The sequence below is a fragment of the Lytechinus variegatus genome, chromosome 2, assembly GCF_018143015.1.
Source record: "Lytechinus variegatus isolate NC3 chromosome 2, Lvar_3.0, whole genome shotgun sequence".
NCBI lineage: Eukaryota > Metazoa > Echinodermata > Echinoidea > Temnopleuroida > Toxopneustidae > Lytechinus > Lytechinus variegatus.
In genome coordinates, this window is record NC_054741.1 from 78,497,311 (window position 1) to 78,515,599 (window position 18,289).

The 18,289-nt window shown below is 36.0% G+C and overlaps 1 protein-coding gene across 1 annotated transcript; it reads right to left on the reverse strand.

The window, feature by feature from the left end:
• Nucleotides 1–9,860: 9,860 nt before the first annotated feature.
• LOC121409150 (protein ABHD15-like) lies at nt 9,861–15,496 on the reverse strand. Its single transcript, XM_041600989.1, has one exon. The coding sequence runs from the start codon at nt 15,073–15,075 to the stop codon at nt 13,603–13,605; it is 1,473 nt and encodes a 490-aa protein (XP_041456923.1). The 5' UTR covers nt 15,076–15,496; the 3' UTR covers nt 9,861–13,602.
• Nucleotides 15,497–18,289: the final 2,793 nt, after the last annotated feature.

Below are 18,289 nucleotides of genomic sequence, written 5' to 3' on the forward strand. Positions count from 1 at the left end.
ATAATGATATTAAACGCAATAACAATATAGTTAGAATAATTGTGATAATGAGGGAGGAACAGAGAGGCAAACCTACTAAGTCCCTTTTTTCTCTTTTGATGATAATCGAATGGAATGATTCTCTCTCTCTCTCTCTCTCTCTGTTTCTCTTGACAATGCACCAATAGTAAGACTGCGAATGGGCAGTATTTTTTTCATAATTCCAATTTTCATTCAATTATTGTCCCCTGGTTTTTGTTTATCAGAAATAAAAAAAAAATCATTATGATCTGAAATAGAGGCTTGAAAGTGCAAACGTCCTCATTAGGTCGATAGATGTGTACAATACTAAGTTCCACTTCACAACCAAACCGTTTCACTTATGATATGATATGTTTTTATACGGTAGAGACTAGGTCATGTATGAAAAATATCATTGATTTTCACAGAGATTTGTCAATTTCAGTGTTTCTGTTATCTCACAAACCAAAAGAATTGGGTATAAGGTGTTAGAATCAGTGGTTGCAACAATAGAAAACCCCCGTAATAATTCATAATTTTTTTCGTGAAAAGGAAAAATATTGATTATTGTACTGTTACTGTTGAGTATCAAGATATATGCAATAACTGAATAATTATAGACTTCATTATAAGCGTAAGTATTCACAAGAGGTAACGTTATCAAATCAGTTAAAGTGCATTAGAATGATTAGTGGTAAGGTGGGCTTACTTACATGTGCAATACACGTGTACAAAACGCATATACCAAACAAACTTATTGAAATACATGTGGAATTGTTTACGGGGACCGTTGATAAGAAAGTATTAGAAACCCTTCATCAAAATCGTGTTTTATTGAAAAATTGATTTATTAAGGCTAAAATCTTAGAATTCCCCCGTGATTTGAATAAAAATGATTCGCTTTCATCAATATTTCGATTTTTTGTGTGAAAATATCAGCGTTTTAGGGAGTTCATGTCTATCTCTCTTCCATTTCGCTCTTTAAAATATATATGATTTATTTCTTGAATAGACTAGAATAAGAAATGTATCTATAATTGTCGAAACGGATAGATATGCCTTAGCTATCGTAGTCCCGTCATTTTATCAAATTAATTTAATTTGGTACTGGCATTTACCTTGCACCCGTTTATTTTATTTGCGGTCTTATGATTTGTTTGTACTTGTTACCAGTCTTTTCCCATCTTCTTTCTCACTTTATTTTGCTTTCGTACCAATCTCCAAGACTTGCCTTCCCTCATTCGTAAGCAAGACTGGCATCTGAAATCTCACCTGGATCATGTGGTGAATATGGTGGAGTTGCATCCACGCAATAAAAGCCCTTTAAGTGAAATAACAGGCTTGCCGCAGATAGCGATCTGATTCGACTCCGCCACAGGGATAGTCAAGAATTCTAATTCTGCGGTTTTTTGTCGCAGTGACAGGAACAAGACAAAGAACAATCTACCAGTGTATTGAAAAGCGATACGTGTGCAATCAGAGACGAGCAATATTTTCTTTCATATTCGGTTTCATATTGACGTAAGTCTATGCCGACACCTCTTTTTATCGTCAGCTTTCCATAGCAAAGATGTAAATTATAAGAATAAAAAGGGCAACATCCAGAAAGAGTAAACGTTGGTCAAAGCGTACTTTCCTCAATCTCTCTATTTCTCGCTTCCCATCTCCCTCAAATTCAAGCATATCAATGCACACCCTCACCCTCAAAAGAAAACACACACGCACACGCACATCCGGACACACACCTCACATGCACTACCGCACAGTCACACCCGTCCATGTACATGGGGACACCTATTATTTTTCACACATTTTCTCTGCTTTCAAAATGTGTGTGGTAATCAGGAAAAGGTATTTTGAATGAAAATACACTGCAACCATGGAGTTGCGGAAGCTATATAGCGACGTTTGACGGATGTTTCAGAGGTGGTATGGATTCGGGATTGAAGTTGAGCTGTGACATTTATGGTGATATTATGCACTTTTTGTTTTGTTGTCGAATAGCATTAGTAAGCCTCTTGAGTTTGATAAAAACCCTTTGGAAAGACGACAGTAAAAATATTAAAAGTCAATTTTTCTTCCGATGAGATCAGAGATGGTTTTTAGCGGTTCTCTTTAATTCAAGTTCAAATTGGATGATATAAACAGGTCGTAAATATCTGGTCAGCAAGCCATCCCTTCAGCCATCTGCAAACAGATTCATCAAATAGTATCGATGAAAGCTTATCATCAAAGCTATTTTCCTGTAAGTTATACAGTAAAGAGGACAATTATACTACTGACCCGGGTTATAGCAGGAAACATTAGACGTTTACAAACTAAAGCGATGATGGATGCTGGTAGGACTTTCCACACATTGTTCTATTCCTAGTGACGCCTGTGGGGTTTTATACGGCATAGGCTTGCAGCATTTACAAGAGTAGCAGTGAGCCGGGCAAAAGGCATCATTCTTTGTTTTTTTTCTCTTCTAGTTATCATGCTCTAGTAATGAATATGTTTTCCCTTGCTGCACATGTAAAAACAATTAGCATGTGTTCTTTCTTTATGTCAATGAATATTACAGTCGCATCGTTGATACTAACTCGAAACTGATTAGACCTTTCTTGACAATTTTATCTCGGAAGAGGATTTATCATAATGTTTAATGGACCATGTGTTGCACGAATCGGCATGATTTGGGCCTACGTATTGTGTGTGTATCTCGTTTTCTATAAGGTCTTATTAAAGAAGAGCGACTCATCAAATACATTTTGAATAATTCATAATTATATTCGAAAAATACTGAAAGAAAGTTTTTGTCTGATTGATAACAAGTGAACCGCGTGATAGAATAACTCTTAAAACACAAGGTTTTCGTGTCACTGATCTTGCGAAGTCAAATATATTTTTGACCTACATCCATGTGGTCTACGCTGTTAGAAAATGTATCCTTAAGATAAAAAAGTTCCTGCAGCCGAGTCTCGAGAACACCTTTAATTTTACCAGATTGCGTAATCTTACATTATATCATGTAAAATAAAAAGAAATGGGTATTTTATGTATGGAACCTTAAAATTTCTATAAATAAAACTCCATTTTCCCCCTTTTAAACAGACCTGTTCTGTTAAAGGGGAATCCAGCCTTGGCCATAAAATGTTGTGTTGGGAAGGAGAAAAATAAATTAAACAGAATGGTGAAAGTTTGAAAGAAATTGGACAAGCAATAAGAAAGTTATAGCTGCTTTAAAATTGAGATCACTAATACTATGTAGATTTCAAATTGGCAACTGGGTAAGTAAATTATGACAAGGGGCAAGGACAACGCATAGGCCATGTACTTTATTATCAGGGATTTGTGGTTTTCTCCTAAGTACCCATTCCCCTGGGGCAGTAATCTAAATATAACCCATGTAGTATATTGTTTTATGTCCTCATGAAAGAAAAATATAATTTGAAATAAAACTTTTGGGTAAAATGACATTTTAGCCATAATATGTATTGGAGTACATGGAATTGTTGTCCTTGCCTTACATCACTATGGCATCCCATATGCGGCCAATGTGAAATCTCCATGGGTATAGTGATTACCAATATTTACAAATTTTAAAAATTCATATCTTTCTTTTTGTTTGTCCAATATTGTTCAAACTTTCACCTATCAACTTGTCTGATTTTTCTTTTCCTTATAAAAACAAGCTTTTATTTGGGTTGGATTCCCCTTTAAATTGTAGAAAATTTCCTGTTTTTTAGAACAGTTTACTATCATCTTATTTCGTTTACTCGGGTCAACTTCTTAACTTCGTAAGTTTATTTGGTGTGTAGCAAGTCGGAGGTATTAGCGTTATATCCCTCTTATGAATATGCTTATTCGTGATCATGTGACAAAGGATAATTTTAATAGGAAAACTAGTAATAAATGCAAATAGCTCCATATATTTTTTTTATATAGGCCTACTCTCATGGGGAGCATTGCGCTTGCTCATGCTCGATATGTTCTCTCAACGTTGAACTGCGCATGCTCCCTGATTTGACGGATCCAGATCCGTACCGTAAATTATCCGCCCAAATAAATAAAATAAAAATATAAGCTCTCGCTCAAATTACATACCGACAACCTGAAAAATCGTTTTGGAATTAGGTCTAGATTATCATGCAGAAAATATAATTCCATGACGGACATTCGTACATGATATATGTATGCCTAGCACGGCGAGCCAATATCCGATACTATAGACCAATTTCACAACGTGAGAGGGCAGCAGACTGGTCGCCATGCTGCGGTGGGCGAATCAACTTTTATAGTACACAAGTCATAGGGTATTTGGTACATTCGTTCGATTTTTTTTTTTGGACCAATTGAGCAGATTTCTTGTAAGATTCACAATGAGCATTAATCGGAGAAGTTCAGGTCGCAGCTGTGCTGTGTTCAATTGCCACAACAATTGGAGAAAGCTTCAGGATTGGAAGCAAAGTGAATGTGAAATTCACTCGCCTTGGACTCATGAAGCCTGTTTGTGTGTGAAGCCGTACTCCCTGCATAGGTTTCCAGGCGGTGATGAAGGAATGCGTCGCCAGTGGATCTCTCTTCCCCTTCCTCCTTCCTCTCTGTTTTATTCTCTTGCCTTGCCCCCTCCTTTTGGATACTTATAGGCCTGCATAAAATGTGGTGGTGGTGGTTTTTTGTGGGGGGGGGGAGGGGGGATTTATTTGATCATGCTTAGATGGAAATATCAGTCCCTCTTTCTCTCTCTCTCTCACTATCCCCTTCTCTGTATTACACTATCCCTCTCTCTCCCTCTCTCACACACTCTCTCGCTAGCCCCCCCCTCTCTCTCACTACCCCCCCTTTCTTACTATTCCCCTCTCCCCTCTCACTATCCCCCTCCTCTCACACATACTCTCTCCTCTCTCATCCTCTCTCTCCCTCTCTCTCTCTCTATGTCTCGTTCACTCTCCCGCTACTCTAACACAATTTACTAGCAACAAGAAGTGAGCTCCCTGATGAAAACCAACAGCGATTCTTGGTCATCATCAACTCACTTTTACTGACAAAACTAAGGGGAAAAAGTAGCCAAAGTGCAAAAATTCATCATACCTTCATCGGTCAGATATGGCCATTGTCTTACATCGTCTACCCAGGTGTCCATGCTTTATTTTATTGATTTATGATTAATTTAATTACACAATATCAGAGCTTATCTGTAATCTTTCATTGAATTTGTACACAGAGCCAATCGCGGTCAGCGCACTTGCCCACCGCAGCAATGGCGTCGCCGATAGAGGGCCAAATACATAAACCGGCCGTGAAATTGGTCTATAAATTCCGAATAGTAGACAAAATAGCCTGCGCGTTTACAAAGTATACATGTAGCAGCATGCGCAGCACAGCGGACCTCTTATTGACTGGAGTCGGGTAAAAGCCGCGCGCAGCATATCCATACCCATGAACTGATTATCTTAGCTCGACAGGCCTATATGACTAGGTCCGGCGACATTGGAATTGGTCTAAATTGGTTATACATCAGCAAGGACTAGGTTTATAAGTTAAAGAAGGATATAAAGCAAATATGTCAGGTGTTTCCTCCGAAAGTATAGTGGGAATTATTCGTCCTTGGTTATACTGGCAATATACCTATTTTCCCTTGGGGCATCGCCTGTCGGGGAAAATAGTAATTGCCAGTCCAACCTCGGAAAAATAATTCACACTATAGTTTCTTAAAGCCTGATATATTTTTCAATGTACAAAAGCATAGTTTCGTTCATGTAGGCCTACTTGAGACACCAAACCTCGACTGATTCAGGTATGTGAGATACCGATCAGGAGTTCTTGTTAACATTTTGAAACATTCGTTTAGTTAAGAGTTGATTTAACATTGGAAAAGAGTTTATACATGTAGTTGAACTCAATCCCCAATTCGAGATGTATGATCCAATACTGTAAAGGACATATCTTATTATTATACAACATGGAGGGGATAATTTGATGCTGTATGAGTGTTTGCGTATGTATGTGCGGTGCGTGGGGTGTGATCGTGTGTGTGCGCAATCAAAGGAGATGGAAAAGTTTACTCTCAAAATAGATATCTTATTCAGAGCAGTGATAAACATCAATAAACAATTTGAAATGATTATTGAAAGAATAATGGTTGCATGTAATAATGTTTAAAATAGATGTGTGACTTAAATTTGCGACTACCCAAAAGTCGGGATATGATTACATTGAAGGTTGGAGAGCTTAAGATACTGGTTAGTCTCAATCTTACAAAGGGTTCAAATCAAATCGAAAGGGTGTCAGTTCAGGACATGATCCTTATTGAGCAAGCTTTAAAGAAAACTCTATGAGATAAAGTGGGTATGGGCTGTATGTTTTTCATTCAGCGAAGATTGTCAATAAGTCAATGTCGAATGGACGTCTAAATCAAAATGATGAGTGTAATAGGTAAAGAAAACAGGATGATAGATGGGTTTATCGGTTATCGTAGATATTATTCAAATAATACTGTTTGCCCTCTCTGCAAAGAGCTGAGGAAACATAAGCAACAAGCTCATGATAAAATAATAAGCCTAATAGTATGTTTTTTTTAAAGGAAAGTAAGATCCAGGGACACAATTAATTTGAAAAAAGAGTGAAAATAGATGGTAAATGAAAATATAGTTTTATCAAAATCTTTTATGACTTTAGACGGTTATGGACGTTTTACAGTCTTGTACTTTCTATGGGTATCCTCAAATTAGCAAACATGTTTAAAAATGACTGATATTGTGGAAGATGCATTATTTTATTTGTGCACAATTTTTCAGATTTTTCCCATAATCGTTCAGGAGCACTTGCCTTATGAGCGCAACATACTACCATGGGAAAATATAATTCACCCCACATCTTACAATGTCATTATCATCATCATCATCATCATCATCATCATCATCATCATCATCATCATCATCATCATCACAACCAAAAACTACCTACATTATGATTAACTTCTATGTCATTGTCACCAACATTCCTGATTTAGAAATGTAAACCCTAATCACTATCATGAACGCATAATGTTATTTTAAATCATTCAATATCGGAATAAATTGTCTGTGTTCAAATGCAAATGGGCATGAAAAGTGGGGTCAAAAACTTAATAATGACAGATTAAAGTGAATTCGAAAGCTTTAGTGATGGAGAAGTTTTTGAAAGCTCATATAATATTACTTCATATCTACTCTAGATAATAGGATAGACATTAAGTGGAGGACAAAATGAACATAGATTAAAACATTGGTTATTATTAATAGGGTCTTTTTTAAAAATATTATTAAGCTTTGAAGTCGTATTTTATATTTCTAAGGTCTAATTTTCTCAGGGTCTTGATTTTTACAGACACAGGAAACAAAAAGGACTTCTTGCGAAAATTTCTTTGAAGGTCGAATCAATATTAAACATTGTCCTTAAGAAATTAAATTTGAAGAACTAATCTCCTAAAGATTCAAGAAAGACATTACCTTTATGCTTTCACATAAACAAATATCTACAAGCAGAGTGATTTGAAACAGCGAACACTATTCTCGGGGAAACTTGTTTCCCCATCATTTCCCGAATGAAAAAGTAATGTGTGTGTATGGATGTGTATTGTGTGTAGATGGAGAGGGGGCATTTGGGCTCCCTTACTATTCGTCGCATTGATTAGAACGGGTATTGATACTAATAAAATTATAAATTATGTCATATCTGACTCTTCTGTTCATCCTCAATTGTATAGATTAGTTGTTTGTTGTAGAAAAAAATAAAGTATCAGCCTAAAGTTTAAATACGTTTATATGATGCCATTATACAAATGCATTCAAAACGAATGATAAACTTCAATTTTTGTGAGTTCACGTCGATGTTGCAGATCGGCGTTCGTAAATGGAAAAAGACGTAACGCAGGTATTGCTTTAAATGTTTTTAAAAAAGCAAAAACCTAAATCAAGTGTAGCCAACGAAAAACTTGAGCGTAAACTTTATACTGCAGTAACACCAACAAAACCGATTCCAAAACCGATATGTATTTCATTAAAAATAATGTAAACTATTTGGTCGACCTGGATTAGTATGACTGGAGCATTATAAAGTGATCAGTTAGGGTTCAGTAAAGAGTTGAGATTTCAATGTAACAGTGACGTATGAATTCAGGGTACTCAATATTAGATTTGGTCTAACATAAAACGGTTCAGCAATAAAGCGGGTAGTATTCCTATTGGGCGTGCTTCGGACGAGACTTTGCTCGGTGCTCTACAGATATATGTACAGCCGCTCTCTGAAAATCAATACCAGATGCAGACTTACACCCACCCCTAGACATTTAAGATGTCATGAATATATTACCTGAACTTATGCAATGGAAAAAATAAGAGACAGAAAGGAGAAACGAGGACAAAGGAAATGGGGAAGAGAGTAAGTCGAAGACAAGCAAGGGAGGAAAATTAAGGGAAGAAGAGGGAGAGAGAGAGAGAAGGAATGGAGACAGTGAAGACGGTGAGAAGGAGAATGGGAGAGATTGATATAGGAGGGGAGGGATGGAGAGAGATAGGGAAAGAGCATGAAGTTTTAGAATAAGTTGTTGTTCACCCGATTCAAAGGTCATCGGTGATTTTGATCGAGTACTCAAAAATTGAGCGAAAACACTTCAAGAACATTTTTGTTTCCCTTCAATAAAAATAGAGAGAGTATATTATTCCACATGACATTACTGGAATATATACAAAATAGAATATCATTTTAAAGATAGACTATACCTGCTTCTTACAGCATTTTGATTCTAGCATATACCTGCTTCTTACTACTCTGACAAAGAAGTAGGTCCATGATTCTACTCACATTCGTGATACTCGGTGGCTTTGGGGACAGGGATACGTCATTATCATAATGATGACGTCTGATAATAATAATAATGATAATAATAATAGTGATGGTAGTAATGATAATAATAATATTGATCATTGTAATAACAATGATAAACAATAATAATAACATGCGTTTATACCGGGTGTTTCTAAAACTGAAGTTCAAAGGTCAGATATAACACGATTATATTATTTATTCTCGTGATTTTTTTATTCTACATGACTTAGTGTAACTCATCAAGATTTTCTTTTGATACCTCGCTTGCGTTATAATTGTCACATGTCACAGAGTTATTGTCCATCGAAGGCGTAGGGTACAAAACCTACTTTTTCTAAGTTTTTGGTTTTAATCATGTTAATGTTCCTAAAAAGCGCCTTGAGCACTCAACAGAGTGGATTTGTCGCGATATAAGTTTAATTATTATTATTATTATTAATGTACATGCATGAAACCAAATTTGTTATAAGGTTTTGATTTCTTCAGTTTTTCCTTTCAATGTAGAGAAATTCTATCATTCAATTATTTATCTCCGAATGTTGCTTTAGTCTTGAGTGGGGGTACTTGCAGTGTGAGTGTTTCCTGTGAACTACGAAGGTGATGGTCATGAGATCGGGATTTTAATTTCAAGAGATCTGAGATATAACTTGGGGCTTGACTATTAAGACCTTTAAACACAATCATTAGGATCTTAGGATTATTATCTCCCCAAGCTGAAACTTAGTGCTCCAAATAATAAAAGAGGTGTGTTATTACCGCTTTATTCTATTGAAAAAGGTGTTTGGAATAACAGACATTCTCCTTCACACAAATTTACACTGGTATATACAGCAGCACGACTTTGTAAAGTGTTCATGTGTGTGTGTATGTGTGTATGTGTGTGTGGGGGGGGGGGTTGAACATGCCAAAAAATGCACAAATTCACATTTTTATACTGTACATACAGTAGTTGGAAAGATTGCCAATTTTGATTCATTGTTACCTATTTAGTCAGCATACCTCCTTGATAAGATATGGTGCTCATCTGGCAAGATATTTATGCACAGTTTGTTCAAAGCAAACGAACGTTATAAAGGAATAAATGTATTTAGATTATTCAAACATCCCAAGCAAGCCTTCAACATTCTATTACAATTAACGTGTATTAAAATGGAAAACACAAATACACAGGATTTCGTGTGCATTAAGTTCAGATTGTATTAATCAAGAAATGCAAGTATCAAAATCGTTCATTTACAGGGGTCAGTGTTAATTTTGATCCTATATACAATTATGTTATATAATTCATTTTAAATATTCATAAATTTCTCATAAAATTCATTCCTCGCACGCTTTTATTGACAGTGTTTATACGAGTTCCTATTTCCAATGATATTAATATTTCAACACAGTTTCAGTTAATTCTTGTAGAAATTATATCTTACTTCAATCATGTAATTCAAGTAACTAATTTTTAGAGATTAAAAACATCATAGAAAGATGGATTATTAGACATGATATATCTCACATATTCATGTATCATTAAGCTTTAAAGCTAGATACAATTCAATCATTAGGGTATTCTTAAATTATTAGTATCAAATTAAGAAATCAGATTGTCATCAACCTAATTAACAATTACTTTGAAGACATACCATGTGAAGGACTCATTGCCTTAATATCATTTTCTAAAATTCTACCAAGCTGCCAAAACGTGAATGAAATAAATTCAATAAAAGATTGGTAAAGCTGTAATAAACATTTATTTCAAATAATAGACAACTGGATCCATGTCATACTTCATTTTTGTTTCTTTTATCGTAACAATCAAAAGCAACGTTCTTGAAAGATTTATATATAAATCTGAATCTGAAGTAATTATAAAATAGCAAGACCGTTATTTTGAAGAAGAAAAAAATATTGGGAAAAGTGATGGAAATAAAAAAGAGGATTAAACAGACGCTATTTGAAGTATTTCACAGACAAGCAGATAAATCAACAGATCAACCACCATAAAACACTAACTGTGAGATCATCAACCATTTATCACACCAGGAACACGTCCCTGATAAAAACAAGTGAAAAGATTCGAGCATTAATTTCGGGTCATTAGCCTTTATTGTATGGCACAGACTTCTCTGATCATTATATTAGTAATACGCTTGAATGTCAGGGATCTACATCTATTACAAGGAGGAAAGTTATCAAAGCCAGATTAATTCTCGGTCTCAAAATGTCATGTTACATTATAAAACAACATTCAGGATGTGGTGAAAATGAAGAGTAAAATTGGTATTCAATTCGTCGATGAATGTGTTGATGAATATGGGCTCATTTTTATCGTTTTCATGTGTCAAATGACAGATACAATACCCGTAGATCTAATACCCCTGGGACCAATGTATGAAGTCCATCTTCATAATGTTGTATGAGATTTTCGTCAGTACATTCGATACTTCAAAATTACACTTTTTTTCTTTGAATAATATTCTTAATCCTTTCTTGTATTATATTGTCTACGGCATAAAGTTTGGGACATGTATCAATTACCACGTGTATTGCCCCTCAATGTATTTTACTGTGCTCATGCAGTCGAATCGTTCTGTAGAGGTGCAGTGTACAAAATTTGGTAGGATATAGTTGATTTCACAACGACTGCAGTGTAATATTACCACATGGTTTGGCAGAATGCTATTCAATTTCAGAATGCAGAAGATATGAGCGGAATGTAAAGACATGATTCACAATGTGAAAACATTCGAATTAGCCATGTTAAGTGAGCACTTTGCGCCATGTTTTTTTTCAATTGAACTGTTGTGTACATTATAGATTATATACGCTTTCAACTGTTTGAGGTAATCTAGTAGACCTATGGCCATGATAAGACGCAACTCTGTAAAGAATTGTGATTTCCGTAATTGCTGTTTGGTACGAACATAGAGCTATTAAACGTGCAAAGACAGCATTTGCAACACATTAGAATCGAAGCGTTTTAGTTGGCTTTATGAATCATCCCATATGCTGATAGAACCAAGTGTCAATGTCTGGTAAACGATGGTATCATAAATTTTAGCTAAGACATGTTTACGACTTCATCTTTACGCGGTGATAAAATTTTCAACAATGAATGTTCATCCATCAGTCAGAAGAATGTGCTCTTAGTATTTTAGAGATGTTTGTAGCGGATGTAGACGTGCCAGACTTGCCCATAAGCAATTTAAGAGTAGTCTTACAAGGAAAGGGCCAAGTAGAGAAACGGGCCAAGTATCTACTTTAAAAGAAGACTGGTGAAATAGCTTTGCCGCTCAATCTAGTATTTTACTTATTGATGAGTACATCAAGTTTCCGTAAAATGATGCATTCATGGTTATTAAAGTACGGTATGCGTTAAAAAGTATCTTCTGAACAAACTCTTTCTAATCCCCCCAAAATACTTTAATATAATCTCTTTTATATGGCTTTACAACACTATCCAGCCATTCTCAGTAATATTACTGTTAAAACTGTTAAATTACAAATTGTGTAATTACATCGACAAACCGTTTTTCGCGGTTAAGCGAAGGCGGAGAAAAATCATGGAAAGCTTTCCATTATAAAGCAGGATATTCAGCACAAGACAATAATGAAAATGAAAATTATTATCACGGCGACATGCAAGATATTTCCTATGGATATCGTGTCATTGTACGCCTTTTTCTTTTAATAGGAATGAACAAAGTCGGGATTTACCCCAAAAGTCAACCATGAACAAAAAGGTTAATAGGAAAATACGCAAAATCATTAGTAAATGCGTATTTACTATTTATTACTTCCGTTTCATGTGTTTTACACTAATTGTTTAACAGATATTTATCTCGTTGAATACTGAATTCTGTTTTTCCATATTGGTTTGTGAAGGGACCACCTGATTACATTAGCTATTTAACCGATGTATGGCGGTGTTGACTCCACCTGGCCATGTAATTAATTATAATGCTCCAATTAAGTTAAAGTCACATCAACGAAACTAACTCCTATCCGACCGATGAAATACATTAAAAAATAACGTAATATATTTGGTCGGTCTGGAGTGGTAACGTCGGTGAGACTGTCCTATTAACAACATATTCCAGAAGCTATAACGTAGGATGCAATTAAACACCATCCAGTTGAACGGTCATCAGCCATTATTAAAAAAATATACTGAACGTAGCGATTAAAAACTTATTAGACGGTCCATTAGCCAACATCAATCATCATTACTCGTGATACAACTTATATTACTCTATCGGTTTTATTAAAACATCGTACAGAATCAGTATTACGGATCGTGCAATCTACAGAACGCATGAACTCAACTACGTCAACAGATAAATGGGGTGCAAGGAGATAAATGATTTTCGACAATAGTGTGAGTAGATTGGGTGAAGGAATCCTATCGACTTTAACATCTATTCGGTTCAAAATGGTGAAACATTTAAATATCAACCAAAATCAATATACCTCCGAAATAGATTTTTTGACATCATGGAATAATGCTTGCCGAATTGAAACTACATACGTTCAATGGGGCTTTGTACATCAAGTACAAAGTGTCAGTCTCAAATGAAATTGGTAACCCAAATAATATCAATATAACAATGTGTTGAAATTGAATAGTACTTAGAGTAATAAAATTGCACTGACAGTAATTCAACAACGTAGTCATGTACATTTTTTTTTCCTGCAGGGAAAAAATAATGATGATGCAAACATTAGAAGGTATCTGTTTTATTTTCGATAAAATATACCAAATCAAGAATCAACACGCATACGGCCACTAATTATTCGTTCATTAGTAACGTTTTCCGTGAATTGTAATGCAGCTTCTATATAATCCATCGCAACCGTATGAGCCCAGGATTTTGGGTTCAAAGAATCTTGAAGAAACCCACAATGACCACCGCTTTCAGTTGTCATTAATAACAAATTAGGTAGCGTAGAGAATAATTCATTTGGGATGTCTTCCTTCTTAACGACGGGATCATCGAATGAGTTGATGCATAGAAGTGGAACAGCGATTTCATCAGCTTCACGTAAGGGTTCGTTATGTTCCCAATATTCCACCATGTCTTTCATCTTATACATAGGGCAATCGACACTCTCTAACCATTGTGTTAAAGTGCCCGAGGAAAAGGCAGCATCTAGATTGAAGAATTTTGGCATTGTGTTGACATGATTCGTAAAATTCAATTTGAGTAATTGAAGGGTGAACCATTTCAGAAGAGAGTTACGTCGATTCTTATGGATGGTGGACTCTAGGTCATAGATGGGTGATAAACAAACCGCCGCGGATAGTCTGGAAGACGAACCATAATTTCCTAGGTACGACAAAAGCAGACTCCCTCCGAATCCAAGACCGATAGCACTAATCCGTCTCCCAGAACGAAGTCTTGATGAGAGGTAGCACAGTGCATCACGTAGATCTGAAGGATCTCCAAGGCTTTGGCATTTAGGAGTACTAAGGGGCAAACCATTGGTCCCTCTTCGGTGAAAGACGACTGGTTCGTAACCATTGTTGTATGCATTCGAGCAGAGACGCGATACATTTCCAGATCCGGCAACCAAATCCGGTATGATTACAATCAGCCCTTTAGACAATGTTTTCCTCCTTTTACGTTTTGAAACAGAAGAATTCTTCCAAGCCCAATCCAACGCTACTATCCCACCATCAGACATTTGGAGAACCTCTCTCCGATACCTAATGGTGCCATCCGAAAGGATCACACCTAGAAGAGTTTGAAGGTAACCGAAAGACGCCCAAGCCGTTGGGATAAAAGGCTCTCGTAGGGTGTAACATGATCTGAGTACATACTTAAGAAGGGATGATGCACGAAAATTGAGATGAGGTAATGATGGTTGCGGTTTATCTCTCGAGCCCCAATTCCAGAACCATCGAAAAAACAATACCATGAGCGTGCAACCCAAGGTTACTCGCTCTATTACAGGGGTGATAATCGATCGTTGGACATAGCCGCTGCTGACTGGACTAGGTTCCTTCGGACCACTCTGCATGGTAACTTGCCTGCACCAAGTTTGCTGGCTGTTTCTACAAAGAGGGTGGTCAGAGCATAAGGGATCGATCTGGGATAAGGTGAGTTCTGTTGGTATCGTTGCGGCTCCGTAGTAAACAAAACTCATTATGAAGCCGACGAGAGCCGTGTAGTACTCCGCAGCTGCTCCGACTACTGCAAGCATCTGGATCAATGATTTCCAGCTCGCTCGCATCGGACACGACGTACCAACAACCTTGAGTAAGCGCCGATTCAAATCGCTTCTGTTGTTAGAAAATTTGTTAGAACATTTACTTCATCACATCGAAAATAATCTCAAACACCTTTACCACAAAGTTTACTGATGTCGATTACTGTGCAATATGATCCAGAGCAAATTATCCAACGCTACAACTAATGAAGAGACTACATTACAAGGAAGAACAAGCAGGAATAAAACGTGTGTTAATGAACATGATATAGCAATAAAACATGTTTCAAATGTCAGTTTTCACCCGTCTTGCACCGTTTTGAATTATTGCTTCTTATGATAATCCTTTTTTTTTCAGAACATGTAGAAACGTCTTTTGTAGTTGCAGTAGACAATATATATCAGATATGTAATCACAAGGAACAGTTACTAGGCAATGAAGATGCGAATTAAAATTTATCTTAACCTGCGAACAACTCATTTGGTGCTCATCCCAATGCAAATGTCTATTGATAACTTGACGTAAAATTTGTAATTTTGCACGTCAGTAATCATGATAATCTTCTTCATACCGTAATGTTGGTAAAAAATGATAAGAGCTGACGAAATTAATTTAAAATATCAAAATTCAATCCCTGTTTCCAGCGAGAGATGGCTTGGGAAGGGTTCGTTTATTTCCGACCGAAAATTCCGTCAACTGTCTTAAATCACCAAAATTAATCCAGGTAAATAACAGAATATCAGAACTGACAAGTCCTTCCCCGAGTAATTTCTTAGTCGCTTGTAGCTTCAAGTAAGACTTACGATGAAGGATAATGTATGATGTCAAAGTGTAGACCTTCCGCAACTGATGAGAGAGTCTGGTAAAATGTTCTATACTTGTCTGCTCCCTTTCATTTAACGCGGCGAACCGTCATACTTTGGGCGTACTAAGCGCTCACAAACTATGTAAGAGGTGGCGTCTGTCTCGCGAGTACATGGAAGGCTTTGTACAGCATGACGTAAAGCGAGAGTATAAGCCTTGCTCTGAGGCCAGCCAGTAAGCAACTGACTACTAGACGAAAGAACAATCAGCTATCTTTGCTAACGCACGCGAATGACGCATCAAGTTTCGTTTTCCACGAGTGCTACTAAGTATATTATTAAAGAGCACTGGGATTAATGCAATAGACGTTAATATATTCCCCGGAGTTTTATTATGTCAATACAATCATTATGATGTATTAGATGATGACATCTCTAGACGGTTTACCATCAATGTTCCTCCATCGACGGCTGCTAATTTGTTAAATATGGACAGATAAAAAAGATGATTTCACAATTTGCTAAACGTATCGGCAGCTTTCGTTGTTATGACATTTGAAGACAAAATGACATTTTACCTGGTATCACAATGACCTTATACGGGTTTGAATTCATTGTATTAAATTATCAATCATATTTGACGTTTGCTCAGCCAATATCAGTTGCCCTATTGTCGGTCTATTTTCTTTTTCAGGGCTTTTGTAAATTTTGCACTACGTCTTTTATGTATTTTCTTTAATTTATCTTTTTTCTAAATCTCCAAACCATACTTCCTCCATATGTTTCTTTTCCTTGTACACGTTTTTATGTAGTTTTTTCTTCAATATTTAAGTATATAAAGCATTTTTATTTATTTTCAAATAATACTCGAAACATAACAGAAGTCTTAATAATATTGAGAGGAACATAATTCTCCAGAATCTTTTTCATAATGTACAAAGTCAGTTTGAATAACTAAAAATGATATATTTACTTCAAAATACTCAGTCACGTATTATGAAAGTAGCTGGTTTGATAAAGTGTATGGCAAATTCACAATGCTTTTAGATGCTCATGCAGATTACAAGTCTTTGTGTTATTGCAGTTAAAAATGAATAGGAATGACAGTCATTTTCTTTCAAGTCATGAGTTGCCATGTATGACGGTACAGTGCGAAGGACTCCCAGTGGGTATTACATAATATATTGCCACGGTGGAATTTGATCAAGAACATCAAGGTTTACCCATTAATTTAACTACATTTATTCCTCCTTTTTTACCACAGAAGCAAATTCAAATTAATTTTCTTTTATCAAAGAAGTACCCTTTTCTCGTATTTGGGATAACCATAGTTTCCCGCGTACCGCTTCCTTCTTATCGATTTACTTTTCATGACTAGCAGTTTGAAACAAATACTTGACTTTGTCTGAAAAAGCGAAGCGCAGTTTCATGACCTTGTATGAAGTTCTGCATTATCTCTCTATTTATGGCCTTCGAAAATAACACTTCTTGGTATCATGCTCCTGAATAAAATGCACTGCCTATTCTTACTTTCAATCGTAAAAGGGATTTTGCTTTAGTGAGGCCGAAGTGAAATAAATCCGCATCAGAGATTTAGCAATGGTATAACAGCTTTCCATTCAATGAATAAATAAAGGAAAACGACATAGAAGAAACGGATAACAGACTTTATGGTGAGAGATATGTTTCTGTAGCGCAGTGTTTGCACACTTTGTATCTTGTTTTCATAGTTTTCAAACGAGCAAGCCAAACATAATCTTGCTTGACGAGCGGTGAGCATTGTAAGAAATACCTACAAGTGTAATTGTATTTTCAATGCATTGTATCGTGTCGAACATAAATACGGTACAAAAGTGCGTCAGCTGTATCGTACGTGTTTTCCACGTTACAACAATAATACTTTCCCCGAATATTTTCGATATCTTGTTTGTCTTAAAAGGGAAACCCCGTGAAATGGTAAAAAGAAATCATTTGGTATTTTCGTGACGAACGCCCCAGACGGTACAGTCTCAGACGCACCATAACGAGGTTTAGTTTTAAATTAGTAAAATAAAGTAAGCAAATTGACTTAAGGACTTTCTTAGAAAGGTAGAACGATATTAAGACGGTAACATGGAAAGGATAATCTTCAAATAATACTACGGGAAAAAGAAACAAGATCAATATTAACAAAACAGTGTAAAAATTATACCGCTTTTTATTTGAGATTCCATATTTATACCTTCCTATCTGCATCAATATGCTGCGGTGAATACGATTACATAGGCCTACATGTAGTTCAAAATGATTGATGATAAATTGTGCCATGGCAATATAATCATTTATTGAGTCGTCGAAATATGTATTGTATGTTTGTTTTATGTCGGGTAAAGTAATACAAAATATAACATTATACACAAACACAATAAGAATTGAAATATTTTCAATATAGGAT